This window comes from Pteropus alecto, unplaced genomic scaffold (assembly GCF_000325575.1).
Source record: "Pteropus alecto unplaced genomic scaffold, ASM32557v1 scaffold67, whole genome shotgun sequence".
Taxonomy (NCBI): domain Eukaryota; kingdom Metazoa; phylum Chordata; class Mammalia; order Chiroptera; family Pteropodidae; genus Pteropus; species Pteropus alecto.
In genome coordinates this window covers 3254181-3276974 of record NW_006441061.1, presented here as the reverse complement: position 1 = coordinate 3276974, position 22794 = coordinate 3254181, and the positions used below count along the sequence as shown (strand labels likewise).

Here is a 22794-nt window from a genome sequence, read left to right as displayed (position 1 = left end):
CCGCCTGCTCCCGGGCCCCTCTGCCCGGGGCTGAGCCCGCTGGCCAGCTGGGGGCACCGCGCCCTCCTCACTAACGCTCCCCCACGTTTCCCCAGCAAGGGTTCGGCAACATTGACGGCGAGTACTGGCTGGGCCTGGAGAACATTTACTGGCTGACGAACCAAGGCAACTACAAGCTGCTGGTGACCATGGAGGACTGGTCTGGCCGCAAGGTCTTTGCGGAATATGCCAGCTTCCGCCTGGAGCCTGAGAGCGAGTACTACAAGCTGCGGCTGGGGCGCTACCACGGCAACGCTGGCGACTCCTTCACCTGGCACAACGGCAAGCAGTTCACCACGCTGGACAGAGACCACGACGTCTACACAGGTAGGAGCGGAGGAGTCAGACCCAGAGGGAGGGCAGGGAAAGGAGGTGACCGCCCCCTGCCCACAGACCGCCTCCACAGAGCGGGGCCAGAGCGGGGCCAGAGCGGCACGCCTCACACCCGGGTCTTCCTTAGATTAAAAACGAGGGGAAAAAAACAGAAAATTACAAGTGCAGACTCCACTCCCCACCCCCTGCAGTTACTGTGCCCCGAAGTCCCACACCCAACCCCCTGAGATGAGGCCCTCGCTGGCTGGCAAAGTCAGGGAGGCCTGGCCAGAGGGCTGACCCACCTCCAGGCCAGGGCTGTCTGTCCTCATGGCAAGCCTGGCCCCTCCTGCCCCAGCTCCCGCCTGTCCTGGTCTGAAGGCCAGCCCCTCCCCTCTGAGGACTGTCCCAGGACAACCTGCGACAGGCAGAGGACAGAGGTCCTCACTCCAGGTCCCCGCGGCAGCCACACCCCAGCAGGCCGTTCCCACCACATCAGGGTGGAAAGGTGGGAAGACACCCTCAGAGCTGGTCAGGGGGCGGGGGCGGGGTGGGGATGGGGGGGTTGCTACAGCGTTCTTCAGGGCCATCGTGGGAGGCAGGGAGAAGACTGTTCTGTGACCCTGACCACCAGGCCTGTCCAGCAGCACGACGGCGAGGTGGTGAGCGCCTGGGCCCTGGAGCGTGTGCAGCAAGCCTAGGATGGGCCTCTGCTGGCGGCGGGGAGCTGGCCGTGGCTGCCGAGGGCTCTCTCTGCCCTCCAGACCCGGCACTGCCACTTGGTCCTTGTGGCCTCAGGTCACCATCTGGGGAGACCTGGGCTGCGGGGGCTCTGAGGCGCAGGGGCTGAGCCTCCCCTCAGGTTTCTGCCTCACCCAGCCCAGCCCGCCCACCCTGTGGGGGCCCCCCAACCCACAAACGGAACTGGGCAGCCCTTTCCCTGAGCGGGGGTCCCCTTCCTAGGCCTGATCAGGAAACGGGAGCCCCGCTTTGAACCAGGCAGCCCGGGCGGGCGGCGGCCCCCGTCCTCCCCCTGCCCGTGAGGGGCCGTGTCCCTGCTCGCCCCCCGCACCTTGCCCACTTTCATTGCTGTTCTGGACGGCTTGTCCTTGGCAGCACAGCCTCGCGTGACATGATAGCGCCAAGGGGTTCATAAAAATATCTTTCTTTTGAGAATAAAAACTGTATTTGGCTGGAATACAGGCTGGGGAGGAATAGAGAATTTTCTCAAGCACTTCCTTCGTCATTCTAGAAAGGCTCTTGATCCAATAGTTACGACTCTTAAACTCCTAAGAAAAAATCCTTTTGCCTTCTCCTCCACCCCCACCTCAGATCATTTCCGTTTTCTCTTTAAACCTGAGGTGTGGGGTCCCCCCGGCACTCCCTCTGCACCAAGCCTGGGCTAAGCGCTTAACCACGGGCCCTCCTTCCGTCCGCAGAGTCCTGTGTGGGAGGCATTAGGCTGATCCTCATTTTGCAGTGAGAATTTGGTGGCTTGGTGAAATCAAGTAGCTTGACCAAGGTCATGCGGCTCATTAGCCAGAGCCTCGAAGACAGGTCTGGGCAGGTCTGAGGCCCCGTCTACCTCTCAAGCATGCTCCGGCTGCCCTCCAGAGAGGGTCTGCTGAAGACCCCAAGCAAACAGCAGACATGGGTAAAACCGCCTCCTCCCTGACACCTCACCCGGCCTCTCTCCTGCAGGAAACTGCGCCCACTACCAGAAGGGAGGCTGGTGGTATAATGCCTGCGCCCACTCCAACCTCAACGGGGTCTGGTACCGCGGGGGCCATTACCGGAGCCGCTACCAGGATGGGGTCTACTGGGCTGAGTTCCGAGGAGGCTCCTACTCGCTCAAGAAAGTGGTGATGATGATCCGGCCCAACCCCAACACCTTCCACTAGGCCAGCTCCCCTCCTGGCCTCTCGCGGCCTTCGCCAGGAGCCTGCCCGGCCACGCTGGCCCCAGCGCAAGCAGCGGCTCCTCGCCCGTCCACCTTGGGGCCGCGGGGACTGGGCCGCGGGGCTCTGTTTTCCCGCGCCGCTGCGGTGGGCGGCGGGGCCGGATCGACACAGTATTCTCTGTCCCTGCTACTCTCCTTCACACCAGACAGCCCCTCACGTTTCCAGACAGGACAGGACTGCAGACCAGTCTTTCTTTACGTAGATCAAATCCCTACGATAAAAACACAGCTGCAAAACACCCTCGTAACACACATGTGCATGAGCCGACTGTGCGCACGCACGTGTGTACCGCGTATATGTGCATTTAGATATGTGCCACACGGGATGTATCTAGACACATATACAGGTTTGCCTTCTATACCCAAATACACATATATTCAACTCTCACATGTCGAAGCTCTCGCCGACAGCTTTCCTCTGAGGAGATGAGCGTTTCATTACGCTGCCTGACTTGAGCCTCGGAGCGGATCACAGACTGGACAGCTCCCACTCAGAGCATCGCCCCGGGCGCCCACGCGCCTGGATTCTTCCAGGACGGCCCGCAACGCTTTTCTCTCCCACGGCGCCCCACACTTCCTCGCTTAAGCACCCGTTTGGGCACCTGCTCGAATCTCAAAATCCCCCTCCATCTCCACGTCCACGCTGCTCCCTGTCCTCAGGATCTTCGCCCTACACCCACCCACCCCCCCCACCCCTCCACGCCTCGTCTGTCCATCCATCCATCTTCTTCTCCCTCCACCCACCCACCCACCCACTTATCCATCGCCTGACACCGTCCCGTAAGTGCCACGTGTGTCTCCGTCCTCGGCCGCTCGTACCCCCAGGTGTCCTCTCTGCTCCGTGCCTACCTTCTCACCTTTCCTGTCGCGTGGTCCTTCCTCTCTAGGAGAGATTCCTTGGCCTCCAAGTAGGAATTGTCCGGACTCCAGGTGTCTGGCCCGGAAAGGGAAGGCCGGGCCCCAAAGCTAAGCACCGGCCACACGGATCATGTATTCGCAGTGTTGTGTTTTCCGTTCACACTCTAGCCTTCCTGTCATTTGAACCTTCACAGTAATAACAACCTGCCTTGCCCAGGAGATATTCGATTGAAGAGTCATCACCATCGCTGGGACCCCGAATGGCTACAGACCAAAGGTCCCATGCTCTCAGGCCAACCGGAGTCCGTGTCTTGTCCCCAAACTACGCTTCCCCCGAGAAGGCAGGTGCCACGAAAAGGAGAACTTGCTACTTCCTGTGAGTTCCAGAACAACCGCGGGCCAGTGGCCCCCCTGGGTGGTGGCCGTGGGGTGTCAGACTCAGTACTGCCGGGACCACTGTGTCAGGGCGAGACCCTCCCGATGGGCGTGTGAGTCGGGGCGTGCGAGGTGTTGGAGCATTTGGTACTGTCCGTGTCTGGGTGTATGCCTGTTACCTCAGCATCCTCACAAAGTGTACCATGTAGCATGTTTTGTGTATATAAAAGGGAGGGTTTTTTGTTTTTTTTTTTTAATATATTCCCAGATTATCCTTGTAATGACACAAATCTGCAATAAAAGCCATGAGTGCTATTTGGATGTATCTGCACTGTGTGTCATTGTTCCAGAATGCCTCCCCGGGCCCACCTACGGGACAGCCTTTTAACTAAAACCAGGAAGAGACTCAAAACCATTCAGATCCCACCCTCCCCATCTCTGGTTTCCATTTACGCCCCTGGAAGCCCCATGACAGCACCTCGGGCCACGAGGGCTCTCTGGAGCGCCACCTCCCCACATCCAGCCATGCCCTGGATGTCCTGGGAACACCTCGGAAGCGGTGCAGTCAACACCTAACAGACCTTCCTCCAGGTCTGGCCCCATTTCACCAAATGGCACCATCGACTCAACCGCTCAGGTCAAAAATGAAGACCTCTCCCTCCCGGCACAAGGTCGACCCGGCCCTCCAGGCAAGCTCTCTCCTCTGCCTCAGTGGGCATCCCCTCGCCCCTCGGCTACTGCACCAGGCTGCCCACGAGACCAGAAGCCCTGTGCCTCCTTCCCCCTCGTTCCATTCCAGCTTCCACACGCACTGCCAGAAGCACCTTCCCGTAACACAAACCCGTGCCCAGCGAAGTAGCTCTAGGCACGACTGGAAACCCCAAAACCGTCAGGGAAAAGACGAAAGGACGTAACTGAAGAAAACCCCAAAGTTTCTGCCCTCCCGAAAAACTAAACGAAGCATGACTGAGGTTGAAAGGCAAATATTAAATAAGACAAAAAATACAAGATTAATATTCGTGCCACGCAAAGAATGCCTTCAGATTAAGAAGGGACCAGCACTGTGACAGAAAACTTGGTAAAAAGCACACAAACACTAGAAGACTCACAAACGGCCAGCGAACGAGAAAAGGTGCCAACTCAGAAACGAGCAGGGAGGTGCATTAAATCAAGCCTAAGCCATCACACGGCGCCTACTGGGTTGGCAGAGATGAAAAAGATGCCAACCTCCATGTTGGCAAGGGAGTGGAGAAAAATTTACTCTGGGTAAAATTATAAATTGACACAATATTTTTGAAGAGAATCTGGCGATGTATATACCGGAGTTTAAAATGCACTTTTACCTCTGGACCCAGAAATCCCTCTTCTTAATGACCGTACGAGAGCGAAGCTGTAGCTGGGGAGAGACTGATGTTTACTGACGCCTCCTGCGTGCCTAGGATTGGACTTCTGCTCTCCCGTGTGACCCCCACAGGGCCCTGTGAAGGTGGGTTGTTCTCACGTCACAGAAGAAGAGAAAATGAGGCTCATGGTCGGACTGCTGGTCAAAACGCCCCAGCAGCAGTTAGTCCAGAAGGTTCCGGGTGGCGGGCACGCACTAAGAGTTCTTGACTCCGTTCTCCCAAACCCCTGGTCAGTTTTGGGGGTCACAGTGGAATGTGGATGCTCTTTGGTGAGATTATTTTAACCTTGGTCCAAACCATAGCTAGTCCTCCCCAACATACCTGGGGTGCAGTGTGGGGGACAATGGCAAAGGAAAATGGGGTCTGACCTCACCAGTCGCTGGTCCTGGGTCCAAACCGCAAAACAGAGGGCTCTGGGAAGCCAAGCCAGATGAGGCGCAGCCACCCTTTTTCTAAACTAGTTGGTGTCTGAACAAAAGCAGGCTGCGAAACCAGCTGATTCTCCCAATTCTCACCCCGATACCCACACCTGAGTCTTGGTCACATCACTCCCCGAAGGAGAGGAAGGAACGAGCCCACCGGAGATGTGGAACCCGCCCTCCTAGAGCAGAGCGGGGGAGGGGAACAGCACCCAAGGAGGGAAGGAGGCGACGAGAGAGCTGCACTCAGTGCCACGCCTGAGCGCCTGGTGGGGAGCTGCACCCACCGGCAAACGCAGCCGGTGGCCCCTGGGTCTGACCGACCCACATCGACACTCCCCTCCTCGCCCACGTGCCCAGTGACCTTTAAGGCCCACGGTCACCAAAGTCCTGCTGTTACTCCGTGGTGAGTGCATCTGTAAGCCAGAGGGAAGTCAGCGAAACCCCAACTTTCCCCGGTCCGTCAACCCCCCACATCCCAGCTTGGGCCAATATCCTAGTCCCTGGAGGGTATCCAGCTGCTGCGCTCATGTAGGAAACGTGGCAGGAAGACAGCGATGTTCCCCAAGCAAGTGACACTGAACAGGACCCCGGGGGTCCCCCAAATCTCGTCGATCTGAGCAAGATTGAAAAGGGAAGCCTTCGAACTACTGACAGCGATGTGTGTGGGCGTCTACGATGCTCACAGCTCACGGATGCTCTTTGGGGGTTCCAGGGTCCTCCCTGACCTCCACGGCCACCTCGTCTGTTTTACAGAGTCTCATAAAGGCTCCTGGTTACTGAGAAAGCCAGACACCTGGCTTAAACAAAAAGTGTGACAAAATGTTAAACAGGCACTCTACTCTTTCTGCCTCGGGTTCGCCTAGATGCCAAAGACTGCCACGCGTCAGCCACGCTAGAGCAGCGACAAGGCCACTCCTTCGAAGGGGGGCCCCAGACTGATGGTGACACAGTGAGGAAAAGTATCTTGGTGTGGGGGGACGAGTTGTTCCCCACCACCTCCAGGAGGGTGGGTTCCCCCCGTCACCCTAAATCAAGTGAGAGGGACTTCAAGGGACCTTTTCGGGAATTTGGCACGGGCGAGCCTGAGCACTGTGATCGACCCATGCCTCAAAAGTCCACAGGAAGCACCTGGCCGGGGAGCACGGACACAGGTCTCACAGGAGCCAGGGGGCAGCCTGGATCGGGGCGGCGGAGGGGCGGGGGCCGGTGCAGGAGGCCCAGGAGCCCAGCAAGGAGTCATAAGTGGTCAGCTGGAGAAGCGTCACCCTCGGGGAACCGAGTCAGAGATGCGCAGAAGAGACGGTCTGAAGCAGCAACAGCAAAAAAGGGAGAAAAGACAGCAAAGAGGGAAAAAGAACATGGGCACGAGCTCGGGATTACGGCCCAGCCGGCCGCGTGAGATGGCCCCTGATCTCCCGCCCCTCCCTCGCCCCTGTCCTAACCCCGAGGGCCACGCACAGCAGCAGGCAGCACGCGGGGAAGGCGGCGGTCGGCGGGATGCGGGGCAGAGGCGGCCGTGTGCCTGTCCCCAGCCCAGGCCTCCGAGGCTGGGCCGGGTGCAGGAGTCCAGCCTTCTGATTACGACACTCGACCGTCTGGAATGACGTGAGGGTTAGAACGTGTCCTCTGTGGACACGGGAGGCAACGACGGGGCTTTCTCATGCCTAACGGCAGGAAGACGAAGGGGCCTCCTAAGTTCTCAGCGTCAGCTGGGAATAAAGCTGGTCCAGAGTGTAGGCTGGAAAGGACGCTGGGGAAAAAATGAAGTTGGTTTCTTCTTACACCTGACTGGGTCCAGCTCGCATAATAGGCTGGTTACATAAGGACACGAGGTATCTCCCCGAGTCCATGAGCCGGGACACAGCTGGGCCCCGTGCGGGCCAGGAACCAGAAACTGGCTGGACAGCCGTCCAGAGGCGAGGCGGCCGCTTTCTCAGCTTCTCCTGCTCCTCATCCCTGCTTGCAGGCTCTCTCTCTCTCTCGCTCTCTCTCTCTCTCTCTCGCTCTCTCTCTCTCTCGCTCTCTCTCTCTCTCTCTGTTTCTCATTGTGAGCCCATCTGCTTTGCCCAGCACAGAATTCCTGAGTTCACATGTCCTCCTGGTCCGAGTGCCAGCAAAGACTTACAAGCACCTCTCCATTCCAACGCTAACTCCCCGGCCAGAGGGTCCGACTGGCCCCTCGCGCAGCGGGGTGTGCGGGGGTGTCCACCTCAATCCCATCAACTCTGCCTCGGAGCAGAGTGGGTGAAGTGCACACTGCTGCTGGAGTTCTGTGAGTGGGAGAGGTGGGGGCGTTCCTGGGTTCCCAGAAAAGGAAGCCATTAGCTGCGTCTGTATCCAGAAAGCGTCTAGACTCTCCTCCAGCTGCTGTTGGTCCCCATTCTCTCTAGGGACCACAGTTTGCCAGCTAGATGGAGTCCGTCCCCCCTACTCGTGAGTGAGACTGTGTCCTATTCCCCAGCCCCTCCCTTTACGACCCCGCCCCTACCCCGGAGACGCCTCTAACCCTTCCAGGCCCAGCTGGGTCACTAAACGTGACACCTGGTTGCACCCGGAGGGGGTGCTCCCTGCCCTTCCTGGATCCCCGAGTTTCTCAATAGCCCTTGTGGATACAGGAGCAACAAGGTCCCCACTGCGGGGAGTCTTCCTGGCAGCGCTCTGCTCGGGGTGACACTCATGCCACCTACCATCTGTGGGGTGCCCTCCATGCGCCAGGCACCATGCGTGTCTCTCTAAACCCTCACGACGACCCTATGAAGTGAGTTCGATTATTACCCTCCCTTCGACACAAAAAGTTGAGGCTCAGAGGTGTTAAGTGACTTCACCCAGAGCACGCAGCCCGGAATGCTCAGGATCTGAGCTCCGGGCCCTGCAGCGTTAGATCACTGTCCCCAAGGACGAAATGAAACCACCAAGGCTCCTCTCTCGGCTTTCATCACTCCCTAGTATGTCTTAGAATCCTTCTGGCCCGGGGCCTCCTGCCCACAGGAGCGGGTCTGTGAGGGAGTCGGCCAGCGTGGCCGTGCAGAAGCGTCTGGACGGACACCAGGTCTCCAGATGTCGGAGAACCGGTTCAGGGCTGCTTGCCTGATTGGGCAGGGCACAGAGTAACGGAGGGCGATGATGGAGAATCTTCACAGCTTCCTGGGGCTTCCAACCCTTTGTCGGGGCTAAAGCTGCTGGACTCTGCCCTCCTCCCTTCCTCTTGTGTGACGAGACAGCCACTTGTCCTACAAGCTGCGGGCTCAGCCCCGCCCACTGCACTCATGCGTCTCACTTGTGGCTGGTTTGGTCGTCCCCTCGTGCGCCGATTCTACCTGGTCTACGTCACCTCGTCTATGTCACCTGGTAACTGGGTCCCAGATGCGGTGGCTCATCTCCCACCTCCATGCCTGGCTCAGATCCCAGAGTCAGGCCTGAGCCAGCCCTAGTCCAGGATCCACCAGTCGTGTCGTGGACACGGTACCTTAGTACCAACCATCACCGTGACATTCGAGTGTCCCCATCTCTCTTGACCGGGGGCATCCTGGGTTAGCTTAGCCCACGCGTGGGAACCCAGGCAGAGACCATCCCTCCCAGGCGTGCGGCCTTCCCACAGCCCTTCCACTGCGGCCCCTCCAGTAGGCAGGCCATCTGGCGGTCCCAGCCCCTGCTCGTCGACGGCCGTGATAAATCTGGCTCTAGAGTTGGTCAGTGGTGCCCCCTTTCCGCTCTCCTTCAGCACGTGAACCTTCCTGAAGCTGAGAGGCATCTCACGACAGAGAGAGAGCTCCTTGGGCAAGGGTGGACAGGCCACACTGGCCCTGCCCCCTTAGCAGAGCTGGGAGGGCCCTGAGCCCAGACGGGGAGCTAATGTAGAGAGGATGGAGTTAGAATTCCCCTCTGGGGCTGTGTGATGACAGAGGCCAACGCCCTAGTCATCTCAAAGAGGGGAAGGAATGAGAAGCAGCACTGAGCCTCGCCGGCGCCTGCAACGCTGACCTCCGCCCAGGCAAGTGTGCCGGGGGATGGATTTCCGTCAGCCTCCTCCACGGGAACCCGACGGCCAGGTAGCCTTTCACGGATGAGGGCAGTGCAGGGCTGTGCCGGGGCACAGGGAGAGGCATTCAGGACAGATACTCAGGACACAGAAGCAGAGGGAGGCTGAGCAGCTGGAGGAGGAGGGTATAGAGACCCACAGGCTGCCTAACCCCGGGCCCAGGAGAGTCTGGGGAACATATGTTTAAGGAAGGAAAACAGCTTCTCTTCCAAGAGCACAAAAAACTGGTAGGAAGAGATGTGTATTAAAAGGAGAAGCCATCTTTCGCCTAGCATTTTATAGTAAATAAGAAAGGCTGGCAACATCCCGCGTTGGTGAGTGGGGAAAACGGGCACGCGCACACTCTGCTGCCGGAGGCGGAACGGCGGCCCCTTGGAGGGCGCTCCAGCCCCAGCTCTCACAAACAGAGGCGCGAGGAGTCTGTCCCAGCAACCCCGCGTCTGGCACCCACCTCTGACAGGCGGGTGAAGACACGCGGATAGGGGTGCTCGCGGGCGTCCCGTCAGAGGGAGAAGGCAGGAACCACTGAAATGTTGACGGGTCAGGGCATGGCTAAACCAATGAGCACGCGTCCAGGCCACTGCCCGCAAGTCGCTCGGGGTCTGCAGGAGCCTCAGGGCCACCGGGAAGGAAGAACGAGGTCTGCGTTTGCTGCCGGTGAGTATCTGCGACGCTTCAAGTGGAACGGGAAGTAAGGGGCAGAACAACACCTAGGAAACGTCCCCGTTCTGGCTAAAAGGCACGGTGTTATCCGCACGCCCCCGCACGCACTCCCGTCTGTACACGCAGATTAGACGTCTGGGAGGGTCCACACCAACTGTGACCAGCGGATGCCTCTGGGGCACAGGAGAGGAAGACGGGATTTTCACTTTATCCTTTACAGGCTTTTCAGTGTGAACGAGTTGTGCAACAAGCAGTGGCCTACCTCTGTCATGAAGAAGGTTAGGAGAAGGAGCGGGTGCTGGAGGCCACTCCTGAGCCCCGCCTTTCTAGTGGCCGTGCTTCCCCGTCAGGCCTTCCTGGGCGAGGGAACGCGCTACACTCCGAAGGCCGGCAAACGCTGACGGGGGGCGCCTTCGGGCCCTCCTCAGGCACCTCTCCTCCCTAGGGAGCTGCGAGATTCATCACCCCTCCAAGGGGAACCACACCCTCCGCCCACAGGATGTCCTCCCCTCAAAATTAGCTTCCCACGGGGACCTAGCACTGTCTGCTCCCCAGAGGCCAATCTTACAGTCTTCTGTGTGTTGAGTTTGACTCCTGATTTTGTCCCCATACAGCTGGGGCAACAGAATAATAAATGTGGGGTAGGGATAAAGATTGTGTGCAAGGTACTGGTTATCCACTGCTGTGTGACAGGTCATCCCTGAACTTAGCAGCCTACAATACACATTAATTATCGTGCAGTTTCCGTGGGTCAGGAATTGGCGTGGATGCTAGCTGGGCGCCTCCAGCTCAAGGTATCTCAAGTGACACGGTCAACCTATCGGCTGGGGCCGCAGTCTTATCCGAAGGCTCCACTTAGGCAGAGTCTGCTTCCAAGCTCGCTCACGGGGTCGTTGGCAGGTCTCAGTCCCCGGCCGCGTGGGCCTCTCCACACAACCGCCAAGCACATGACGGCTGGATTCCCCCAGGCTGTGTGATCCACGAGAAAGAGAGAGAAAGCGCCCAACCCAGAAGGCATCATCTTTTTATAATCCAATCTCAGAAGCGACGTCCTATTATTTCTGTCATATTCTATGAGTTAGAACCAAGTCAGTATGCTCTCCCCACACTCAAGGGGGAGGGATTATAGAGGGATTATAGACCATGGTGGGGAGGGCGAGGGGGGCATCTTGCAAGCACCCTACTGCACGATTCTCACAGCCTCGCCTTAACGCTCCTCTCCAACACGGCACAAGGTGTCCCGATGGCCCAGGTCAGTCCTGAAGATGGAGACTCACTGGTCCTTCTTCACCGCTAACTCTGTCCTTCTTTAGAGCTAACTGACCCAGGGAGGGCCCTGGTCCCCCATCTGAGGCCTCTGTACCACACGGCAGAGTCCCTGGGGACACTCCTCAGCCCATTCTCCTGGTTTCCCCAGAGGGTGAAGACCTGCGACAGTGACTATCCGGCATATTCTGCGGTTCACGGTTGGGCACTGGGGTCAGATTTCGGTTTGACACCGGTCCCACCACCAGAAAGTCTCGTTCAGCTTCTGCAGCTGCGGAATAACTTAAAAACGGTGCCTCCCACAGAGGAAGGAGCATCGGGGGGATTAAGTGAAATAAACGGTGAGTGCCAAGAGCACAGTGCAGTGCCTGTCACCTGGTGGAAGAAGAAACGCGAGTTGCTGCCACCGTCATTACCGTTAGCTTCTGATTAGAAATCCAAGACCGAAGGTCGAGAAGGAGCCGTTATCCTGCTGGGAAAACACACTTTCTCTCGCACAGAACGGGCGTGTGGCCTCACCTCCTTTCTGGGAACCAGACAGAACCTCCCGACCCAGATGGAAGCTGACTGCAAGTCCTCCCTGCGTCCCAGAAGGGACGAATGTGACAAGGTGCTCAGCTCTGGGCAGCAAAGCATGCGGGGCAACAAACCCCTCCCGGCCATGTTTTCCTCCCACACTGTTTCTCTCCATGGAGACGAAGACACTGAGTGGAGGATGCATAAGTCAAGCGAGCGGGACCCCAGCCAGAGCGTGAGATCTTCAGTCCAACTTGGTGTCCGCCTGGCACACGACGTCGGGCAAGTCATGAGTCACACTGTGGGTATTTTTTTTTTTTCATTCACAAAATGGGGATTTTAATAACATCCACTGGATGTTTTGCAAAAATTGAGCAAGACCGTGAAGTCCTAGAGAAATGTAAACGTTAAGGCAGCAAACCCTGAGCTTGCAAAAGTAAAGGCGAAGGTCTCTTCTGGACGGGAGCAACGTGGGACAGCACGCGGCCGACCACGCTACCGAACGACGGAAAAGGTTTCCTGCATTTGGGGTGGGGGTGTGTCTTCGAGATCATTCTGCTGATTGAGAAGCGTGTTTGAGATGAGTCAGGGGGCGGCTCTTCCCTGCGGGGGCCCAGAGAGAGAGGACGCCTCCTTCGGGGGAAGGGAAACCTGGTGGGAGGCTCTCCTGGGCCAGGGGACAAAGGGCAACAGGTCGACCGGTGCAGCCCGTGGCCATCGGGCAGAGAAGAGAAAGGACGTGGCCACGGGCTCCAGGGCAGGCAGTCCGAAGTGCAGACTTAAGCTTGTCTCAGTGGCACCGACATCCCCTTATCCGTCACTCAGGAAGGAGGAGCCTGGCTCCACTGAGGGGCAGCTGGACAGACTGGGGAGGAGAGGCAGGAGATGACTGGAGGGAGGGACCCGCGGTTTGAGCCAGGCAGCCGGCCGAGGCACCGTGCGGCAACCAGGAGGGCTCTGTGGGACAGAGGAGCACTCACTGGGGACCCTGGGAAACTCGTGGAGTGGGGAACTGAGGGGAAAAAGGCTGGACTTCTTGCACGTGGAATGGAATTGTTCCAGTTGGACATTCAAGGAAAGGATGACCCTGAATGCTGGCAAACGTGGGCGCAGCTGGATGATACTGTGGTAGCCCTGACTTGGGAACCATGAATCTTGGTCCTGGGGTAGAGGGGCAACAGCCATTCTGGCGCACGCTCTGGGAAGCACAGGCGCCGTGGGCATGCCAGCGTGCCGGCAGCCCCACCCCTCCCGCCTGCGGGAGGCGGATCGGGAGAGCACCTGCGTTGCCTCTTCATCTCTGCTTTCAGGGGCCCGCCGCTCAGATGCGCACACTGATCCTCAGAGCCAAAGCACAGGGAACACGTGTGTCTCCATCAGGTACAAAGGCCATGCTCACTGACAGCTGTTTTATGTCTTTCCAAGGCTTTGCTCTAAAGTGAACTATTTTTAAGGGCCTCACCTCCCTCTCTAGCAATTTCTGAAACACACTGATACACCACAGGCTTCTGCACGGTCCCCCACCTGGTCTCCCCTCCTCCATCCTGGACCCCTCAAAGCCACTCCTATGCCATACGCAAAGCCCATGACACATGTTAAATGCGAATCTGATCCGGTCATGCCCTTGCTTAAAACCCTGTGGGTCCTGACTGCTCTTGCGGGGGTCAGAGCCTGAGCACCCCATTCCCAGTGTCTAGGCCCCAGGCGATGTCACCCTCCCTTCCACTCCAGCTGCTTCTCATGACACCCTCCCCCTCGTTCTCTACTCTAGCCAGTTTTTCCAACAAACATGTTTTTCCCCGCTTGAGGGCTCTTGCACAAGCTGCTGTCTTGGTCTGGCATGCTCACCTCCCACCCTTCACCCTGCTTATTCATCCTGCAGGGCTTCCCTCCAGAAAACCCTCCCTGGTCCCCCCAGACCGGGTTGGGTTGGGTCCCTTTTTTATCCACTCCTTGGCTTTTCCCTTCACAGGGCTCAGCTCACTTTTGGTTTCTTGTGAAAGCCCGTGATCAGATCTGGGCTGTGAGCTCTGCCACAGCAGGATCGGTGGTGTCCCGTGAGTCTATGAGCGGAAGTGCCCACCGATCATCTGATGACAGCGTGGGGACACCCCCACACCGTGCAGGGGCCCTGGCGCACGCCACCCTCGGGCTCAGAGCAGGAGCTCCTCACTCACCTTGCTGTTCTGGGGACTTTGGGGCACCAGTATGAACATTTCCTGTGACCGTTGTCAACTTTTTTCTGAAAGTCCTTTTAGATATCTAAGTTTAGGTCTGTTGATTTTATACTCAGAAACGACCTGCCTTTCTTTTAAACTTCAGAGTTCATTGAAAAGAAAGGCATACTTTTGAAAAATGGAAGGGTTTGCTTGTTTGAGGGAATAACTTAGGTTCTAGAAATTTACTTCACAAATTAGAAGTCTGGGTAAATTTACCAAGAACATCTAAATATTGTCTTACTATTCAGAACGGTCAGAATGCCTAATTTTTGCTCTTTGAGAGATCACAACTGTCCATACCGCCTATAGTTACTTTTAGAATCAGCTCGAAACGTTTTAAAATCCATAACATTCCTAGTTTCGTTTAGCTATTTCCTGGAGGGAATTATAGGCAGTGAAACCCAAACACTCTCTAAGTCAATAAAGCTATTTAGAAACAAATGGTGTGGACATTCTTCGCAGCTCTTGGCCTGCTTTTGTTACCATCTCAGGCTGATCTAGGTGTTTATGAGGAGTTGCCGTCAGACGAAACTGAGCTGCAAATGACTGACCCGGCTATTTCCCACCACCATTTTTACACTTAGAAGTAACCGAAAAGCAAGCTTTTGATAGCGAGAGAGTCTGAATTTTTAAGTGTAGTTTTTCGCTCGGTGTTTTTTAAATTTTATCTCATGAGAACCCAGCATGTCAAAGTTTTCAATGCACAAAATTTGTACTGAAGTGAGTTGGCATATACACCTAGGCGGTTAGTGACGAGTGCTGGTACTATGTGAGGGCATCATTACATGGAGTGAGAGACACACATGTGAGTGGTCCCAGGAAACCAGTCGGCATAGAACTGTCCACAGAGGTTTAAAAGATTCTTGCTATTAGGGGCATATTGAGTGCTAACACAGCACTCCAGGTCTCAAGCAGTGGGACCAACAGAGCAGCTGGAGAATCCGAGGCGGCCGACTTAACAACGCTCCTCTCCCCCGGGGAGGGGCTCACGGTGAGGACTGTGCCAGGGGGGAAAGTGGTTTCAGACATTTTCCCCTCCGCTGTACTTTCCAGGAATTATGTAACTATTCGTCTTTTGATAAACAAATCCGTCCGGGACAGGTTGGGCTTACAAGAGGAATCAGGACTGAAAAGGCAAGCTGGATCTGGGCAGCGCCTGTCCACGGCAGGCAGACGGGCAGGGAGGGCCCCGAGCTGCCCCAGGACAGATGGCCCCACCGAGCCTCAGAATGGGATCTTGCTTCGCTCTTTTAAATGAAACGATGACGCCTCCACAGGAAACCCTCACGGACTGTCCCGAGAACAGGAGGGGCCATCCAGTTCTTTGGCTCTGATTTGTCTATGTCAGGAGTCATTCAGACAGGAGAAATGCAGCCCAACTGGCCTAAGGGGAGAGGGAAGTCACTGTAAAGCCGGGGGAAAAGCAGCATGGCAGTTAAGCTGGGCTCGCTCAGGGGTGGAAGCAGGAGGGCCCTGTAGGAGGACGGAGGCCTCCACGGAGTCTCGCGAGAGGCGCCTGCCAGGAAGAGGCAGCTGAGATGAGGTGATCAAGGACAAGGGCTGCATCTGTCCAGAAAGCTGGTGGCAAGGGGCCCCAGTGCAGGCACAGGCCACATGTCCGCTGCAAGCGCACACACCTGCCCTGCAGCCTAACGAAAGCTTCTGTGGTGACGCACAAGCGGCTAGTGGCCTGAGGACAGGACTCATCAGTAGTGGGGGGACCCGGGGTGCACACGCTTGGTCTGATGACAAGGGACACGGTCAGAAAGGGGAGGTGGTATTGGTCCAGTTCGCTCTTAGCTGAGACCCACATATAAATGCCCTTGGAAACCTAAGACGGCACCGCTCTGTGGTCCAAGAACAGAGTGTCACAATTCATCCCACTCCATACAGTGCCCGATGGAGGCCAGCCACAAGTCATAAATGGCAGAGGACGTACGCGTGGCGACTGCGAAGGAGGGGCAGGAAAATAGTGACCTGGACGGTGAAAGTGGGGAGTCAGAAGAGGGCAGTGTCAAGAGCGTAGGGCCGAAAGCCAGACCATCTGGGCCAAGTCTTGGCTCTGCCACTTTCCAGTTATGTGACCTGAGGCAACCTCACAGCACCTGCTTATTCACTAGGCTATGTGAGCATTCACTGCGATAACGCATTAGAACGCCTAGCAAAGTGCCAGCCACAGAGAAAGCAGACAATACGTGGCAGCTCTCCTGACCACTCTCACGAGAGAGAAGAAGCCGTCGTCGACGAGCCTGGAGCACCTGCCCGTGGAACCAGCGGACTGCACTAGGCTCCCCTCACCCGATACCAGCATCTCGCCCCTCAAACGATTAGCCTCAGGCGAGGCGGAAATGGGCTTGGGAGCTGAGCGTACCGACATGCCCTCCATCGGGGGTCTGAGATGGGAGTTTGCCCGTCACCAAGCAGAAAGACATTGCAGTTGACAGCAGGCCATTAAGAGAACAAGGAAAGGGTGAGAAAACACGCAAAAAAAAAGCACAGGGTGATATTCAGTTCAGTAATATGGCTTAGGACTAAGCAAACGTGAAAAACTTTTACTCCCCTCCTAAAGGCAAGGTCTCTCATATCGGGTCTGACTAAACGCTGTTTTCAAAGACTGTGCTTAAAACAGAGCGATTTAAATTATTAAAAACCGAAATGTAGTCAAAGGTTTATAAAATGAATGCAAAGGAAAATAAAACAGAGTTCACAGACTTGATAGCAAACAACAAAGTAAAAGCAAATAATAAGAGGAACCAAAGTCATTTTGTAGGGGACACTTCACAGTGAATCGACAACTGTCACACACTTCCATATACTCGATAACGTAGGGCAGAAACTATCAGAAACGCAAGGGGAGTCTAACACACACGTCCGTCCTTGAGAGACCAAGTCGTCGAAAATTAATCATTCGAATATGATAATGTCATTGTCAGAGTAATTTGAGAGATTATACCTTTTTTTCCCAGCACCCAGGAAACATTTACAAAAGCTGATCTGATATTAAACCACAAGACAAATCTCGAACATTTTTTAAAAACCTAGAAAGCACACATGTCACACATTCTAAACCAATGTAAAAAAGTTAGAGAAAAGACTCTGTGTTTAAAAACCAAAGCCGTTCATAGCCGTGTTATGCATAATACCCAAAAAGTGAAACAACTCATATGTTCATCAAATGATAAATGGTGTACCTATACCATGGAATGTTATTTGGCAATAAGGAGGGATGAAATACTTATTGTGCTCCAACGTGGATGAAGCTTTAAAACCCGACGCGAAGGGAATACAGCTAGTCATAAAAGGCCACACACTGTATGATTCAGTTTACAGGAAATGTCCAGAATAAGCAAATACCTGGGAGACAGAAAGTAGACTGGTGGTTGCCTAGGGCCGAGGGTGGGCGAGTAGGGTGGGGTGGCTAGGGAAAAAAAAGGGAGTGACTACTAACGGGTATGGAGTGTCTCTTTGGGGTGATAAAAATGTCCTAAATTGTGTCCTAAATTGATGGTTGCACAACTCAGCGAATATACTAAAAACTATTGAATGGTACACTTTAAATGGATTAGTCATATCTCGATAACGCCATTTGAAAAAAACGCAAGCCCTTGGAAGTTAAAAAACCACCGCCTTAAATAATCCTTGGATAAAAGAAAAATTGGAACTATAATTACAGAACATTTAAAGAATATGAGTGTGAACACCATATATCAAAACACGTAGGATGTAACAAAAGCCGCAGTTAAAGGACAATGTACACCCTTAAGTGTTTACCGAATTAAAGTGGAAAGAATAATACATATACAGATGAACCAATATTCAACTGAAGTCATGAACGGAAATAACAAGACGACTTAAGGAAAGCAGGAGAAATGAATTACAAAAGACAAAAGTGGAAATTCCATATTCCATCACATTTAGGATGTCCTCTATTATAAGATGTGCCATTATTTTATGTCTCACTGCTGCCGCTGAAACAATATCACACAATGCTTTGTTACCGTCATTGAAAGATGCATCCCAATTTCAGAGGTGTTAAAGTGTAGAGAGAATAAGCACATGCTAGGCGGATGGGATACAGTGAATGAGAAGCAGAAAGACAATGTGGCTCATGAACACATACAAAGTCTAATTCTTTGGAAAGACCAAGAGACATACCTCTGGTAAAGCAAATTAAAGAAAGAAAGAGAAAACAGAAATTCAAACTATTAGGAATACAAAGCAAACGTAACCATACACAGGAGGTCAAAATTTGTAAGAGTGCCATAGAAAAACTTTATGGTCAAAAAATTAAATGAGGAAAAAACCTCTATGTTAATAATTTTGAAAGCCTGGATCAAATGGACAATCTTCCACTAAAAATAAATTTTCCAAATTGGCTTTAAGAGACTGAGAAAATCTAAGGAAACAATGCTCAGGGAAGAAATGTAAAAGTTGTCAAAAACGTAAATCCAAAAAATTGCACTAGATCTCTGAAAGTATTAGAAGTCACGTCTATAAAAACGTCATTTCCCTTGTTGTTAATACCACTGTGATCATAAACAGACGAATATTTTTTCATAAAATGAGCACAACTCTGAAACCCAAACTACAAGAAGCATTTTTCACCTATCAAATTGGCAAAGACAAAAGAAGAGAAAGTCAAAGAAAAAAAAGCACATGAAAATACAAAGCATTTGAGCACATAGGGAAAAGAGGTAGTTTCAGCCCCTTCCAATGAAAGTATAAGACGTTACGTCGCTATGGAGAGCATTTTAAGAATATGTACGGAAAGCATAAAATTCAGCTTACATTTTGACCCAATAACCACACTTCTAGGAATTCATTGTAAGGTAATAATCATAACTATATGCAGGAAGCTTTGGCAAGAGATATTCATTGTAAAATTTTAATAGCAAAAATGTCAAAACAACTAAAATGTCCATATTAGAGAGTAAGTTCGTATTTGACAAGTCTGATGGGACTGAGTTATAGTATAGAAACATAGGTAATAACATTAAACGTTCACACTAAAATAAACACATATATTTTAAATGCACCTAAATAAATGAAACGATATGAAGCAAAACAGGATTATCTCTAGGTAGGATTACCAATTAGAGTGATGTTCTTCTCGTCCTAATTCTTTGCAATGAATGTATATTATTTTCTAATCAGAAAAATCAGTAATTGTTATTATAATTTTGTTGGTACAAACCTTATAAAATATATCAATAATGCCCAGAGAACCAAAACAGAGGGGCTGGGGCCTGAGTTTCTCCCGTTCGGGAGGATGTGGATGAACCAGTGAGAGCCTGTGACTGCTCTGGGCTGCAGGCTGGGGAGGCTTTGAACCACACGTCACTTATATGAAAAGCAGGATATCCCTTGTTTCAAGGCCCTCATCAAGGTCCCTGTCCTTGGGAAGAATCAATAGCCTGTTTCGATCCAAGGAGCCAATCAATCAATTACCTCTTTACCCATGGCCCATGCTGCTTCCTGGAAACTTCTCAATGAGAAATTGTAAAAACATCTTATTTGGCGCCGAGCAGATTTCTTAAAAAATAATCAGCAGATTCAGACTCCTACCTAGATACGGGATGCTGGGGACCATCTTCAGGCTTCGGATATACTCCCGAGTCCGCTTGTAATTGTCTTCTTTCGACATCAGGTAGTCCAGTTTCTCAAAGGTGGTCTTGTCTTTCCGATTCAAAAGCTGGAATGAGAAGAAAATGCAGAGTATGAGAAAGAAGATAAATACACCAGCAGTGGCTAAGGAGAAAGAATAAGTGTGGGCGCAGACTGAAGGGGGACACCCCGCGTGGGTGTCCACAGCATGCCGAATCCTGGGCACGACCATGATGTTAAGAGGCCGTTTCATGCAGAGATGGACGTTTCACGGCCTCAGTTTTTCGTTTCTCATGCAGTCTCACACTTGGGAGATATTATCCTCCAAAGTCACCCGGTCCACTGTTCTAAACGATGCTGGACTGTCCGGCACAGCACCTGCCTCCGTGGTGCACAGACCTTACAACAGGTAGTTGCTCAGAGAGTCAGGCAAGTTGCTGTGTCCCGGAGTGACTCACAGGCCTCCTTCCCTGAGTGCACGGCTGCTTGCTCTCTCCTCGACACCTCTGCCTTTGCACAAGGCCCCGGGAAATTGCACGTGGTTCACCTGTGTGTGTGCCCATGGCCAGGCCGTCTCTCCAATCTAGGCTATCTCCTCCAGATTCCCTGTAATCTATGGCTGTGTCACATTTACACTGGTTACGGTATTTTAATCAAAAGAAGCCAAGCTTTTTTTTGCCATATGCAGCCATCTAAGGGGTGGCTTTGTTAATCACATCCAGGAGGAGCAGGTACCCACAGTGCGGAGGTTGGAGAAGCAAGGTCCTTTATGACTGAGGTCTCTGGTGTGTGAAGCTGGTCACGAGGGAAGGGATGGCTCACTGTGGGAAAGGAGGCTTCTTGGAAGAAAGAAACAGAAACCCGAACCCCAGTTCCCTAGACTTGATGCTAAGGACTCATGCTGTGGTCGTCCTGCACATCCCAGGCCAAGGCCCAGGAAATGGCGACAGGGTTCCTTGAATAAAACGGCTTTGAAGAAAGGCAGCCAGGCAGGGAGACCAGGCTTAAAAAGCGGATGTGGGGGAGGGGCCCTTGGAGAGGGCTGGCTTTGGCACAGCACGTGGCTGATGCTGGGAGCTCCCCCGAGTTTAGCTTCCAGGACTCTGTGCTTCTGGGATCTCAGATCAATGCCTAAGCCCAGGAGTATAAATGGAGAGGGACCCTAGGCCCGGAGCATCCTTGGTCAAGTTTGGTGTTGAGACCCCAAGGGTCTATGCAAGAACCTTGACCAGCACGCCTGCCACATCCATCAGACTGAGGGAAGCCAGTGTTCAGCAGCCCCATCATACAGCAGCAGAGAGAAATGGAACAGTACCAGGGGAAGCAGGACTTCTGTACTGAAGTAACCCAAAAAGGTTACTTCAGTACAAATGCAGTGCAATTCCCAAGACCCGTGTCTGCAAATTCCAGACTCACGCCATGTCTGGTGCCCCAGGGAGCCTGGGCTGCCATGGGTAAGCCCTGCGCAATGCCCTGATCCTCAGCCTCTGGAGTCATAGACGACGCAGCTGTGCAACGGCCCCGCTGAGCAGTGAAAGTTTTAGGACTTCAAGGAGGAGAGGGAAAAGAATAAGCTAAAAGGAAGGTCCCAGTGTGAGAAGGTTAGAGAATAAATAGCAAGCTTTTGTTTCCTATTGAGAAATTCAGGACATATCAGGGTGGGGATGCTACACAGATGCCAGGGACAACAGTTGCTTAACTGGCTGCTAATTTGAGGCTGTTATTCATCACATTGACAAATGGACAGGAAGCAACACCATCTCCCATTTGTGTTTGTAAAGCACCATAATCTACAACTAATCTGACCTTTATAAAGCCCAGTGACAAGATGTAGCCAAGGCTACTGCCTCTATTTCAGGTCCATAATCAAGGATTAAGTGACTTGTCTGAGTATCCTTGGGGACTCAATCTGACAGAGATGAAAGATGTATGTTACAGCAATGTGGTAAGTAAATAAAGACTAAGAACCCAAACAAATATTAAGTAAATTATGCATGAAGGAAGTGTCAAGGAAAGCTATGTAGAGAGAGGCATTTGAAATGAACATTTAAAGGTGATAAATTCACTAAATGAACAATATATGCCCAGATTAGAACGAGATACTCGAGTTGTGAATTGCCCCATCGTAAAGCTGAGCAAGACCCCTCACACCCTTGGCTGGGAGGTCGTCTCTTCATTAACGCAACTTAGAACTCCACTGAATTCTTTGGCGATCACCCATGTTCATCCAGCAGTCAAATCTCTGTGTTCTTCTCACTGCATTCACTGCAGCTGAGCCATGCTGGTACCCAGTGCTCACACCACTGGTTCTCTGGACGCAGCTGGGGGACTGCCCATGTCCCCTGCCATACTCCATCTGTCTAGCCGGCAAGTACCTCTACGCATGGCACCACAGAAGCGAACAGCATATTCTCTATGTACTAACATGGATACGACCAGGTCAGTAGGAGAGCATGCCCCTGAAAACCGTTCTGCAGGTGTGACCTCAAACTAAAGGTAAGGTTCTTTTGGCAGAGTGGAAAAACCAAAGACGGCCACCTTTGCATGCTTCCTAAATTTAAAACCAACCTCCTTCAGGTCACACCTCCGTTAATCTTGCCTCTATACATGTGCTCCATGTCAACCCCCAAGCCCCTAGGCACACCCACACACACATCTGGAAGGGCTGCGTCTGGGTTACATCACTCATCTGCTCCATTCTGTGCCCACGAATGAAATTCAGGGTCGATCAGATTTCTCAACGATAATGCACAGGATGCTAGGAGACATGTACAAAGTCAGAACATCTATTTCGCAATTGTGTGTTTGGAAACTACTTGAGAACTTTTTCTGGCAAAACGAAGGCACAAACCAAGTACAGGAAGACGTGGGATACAGGAAACAGTGGATCCAATCTGGGCGCAGCAAAGTGGGGCTCTGGGATGGTAGATGAAGAGTGGGCCTTACAAAGGACCGGTCCACACCCCATCGACCCGGAAGAGATGTGTCCACGGAGGGGAAGGTTTTCCTGAAAGGACCTCGCATTTGTCGGGGAGAAAAAGATGGATTTACTGTATATAATAAAAAGAAAAACAACTAAATTTAAGATTTTATATGTGGAATATATTTTGTAAAAATC

General features: G+C 53.1%; 2 protein-coding genes across 2 annotated transcripts in view; one reads left to right on the top strand and one right to left on the bottom strand.

Annotated features, from left to right (window-relative positions):
* The window catches only part of ANGPTL2 (angiopoietin like 2), a 34465-nt gene extending 31470 nt beyond the window's left edge, over positions 1-2995 (top strand). The window contains 2 exon segments of the mRNA XM_006917975.3: positions 96-366; positions 2053-2995. Coding sequence (XP_006918037.1) covers positions 96-366; positions 2053-2252 — 471 coding nt within the window. The 3' untranslated portion in view covers positions 2253-2995.
* Positions 1-22794, bottom strand: part of RALGPS1 (Ral GEF with PH domain and SH3 binding motif 1) — a 229692-nt gene that overhangs the window by 110879 nt on the left and 96019 nt on the right. The window contains exon 8 of the mRNA XM_025051195.1: positions 19638-19764. Within this exon, the coding sequence (XP_024906963.1) occupies positions 19638-19764 (127 nt within the window). The remainder of the gene's footprint in view (positions 1-19637; positions 19765-22794) is intronic.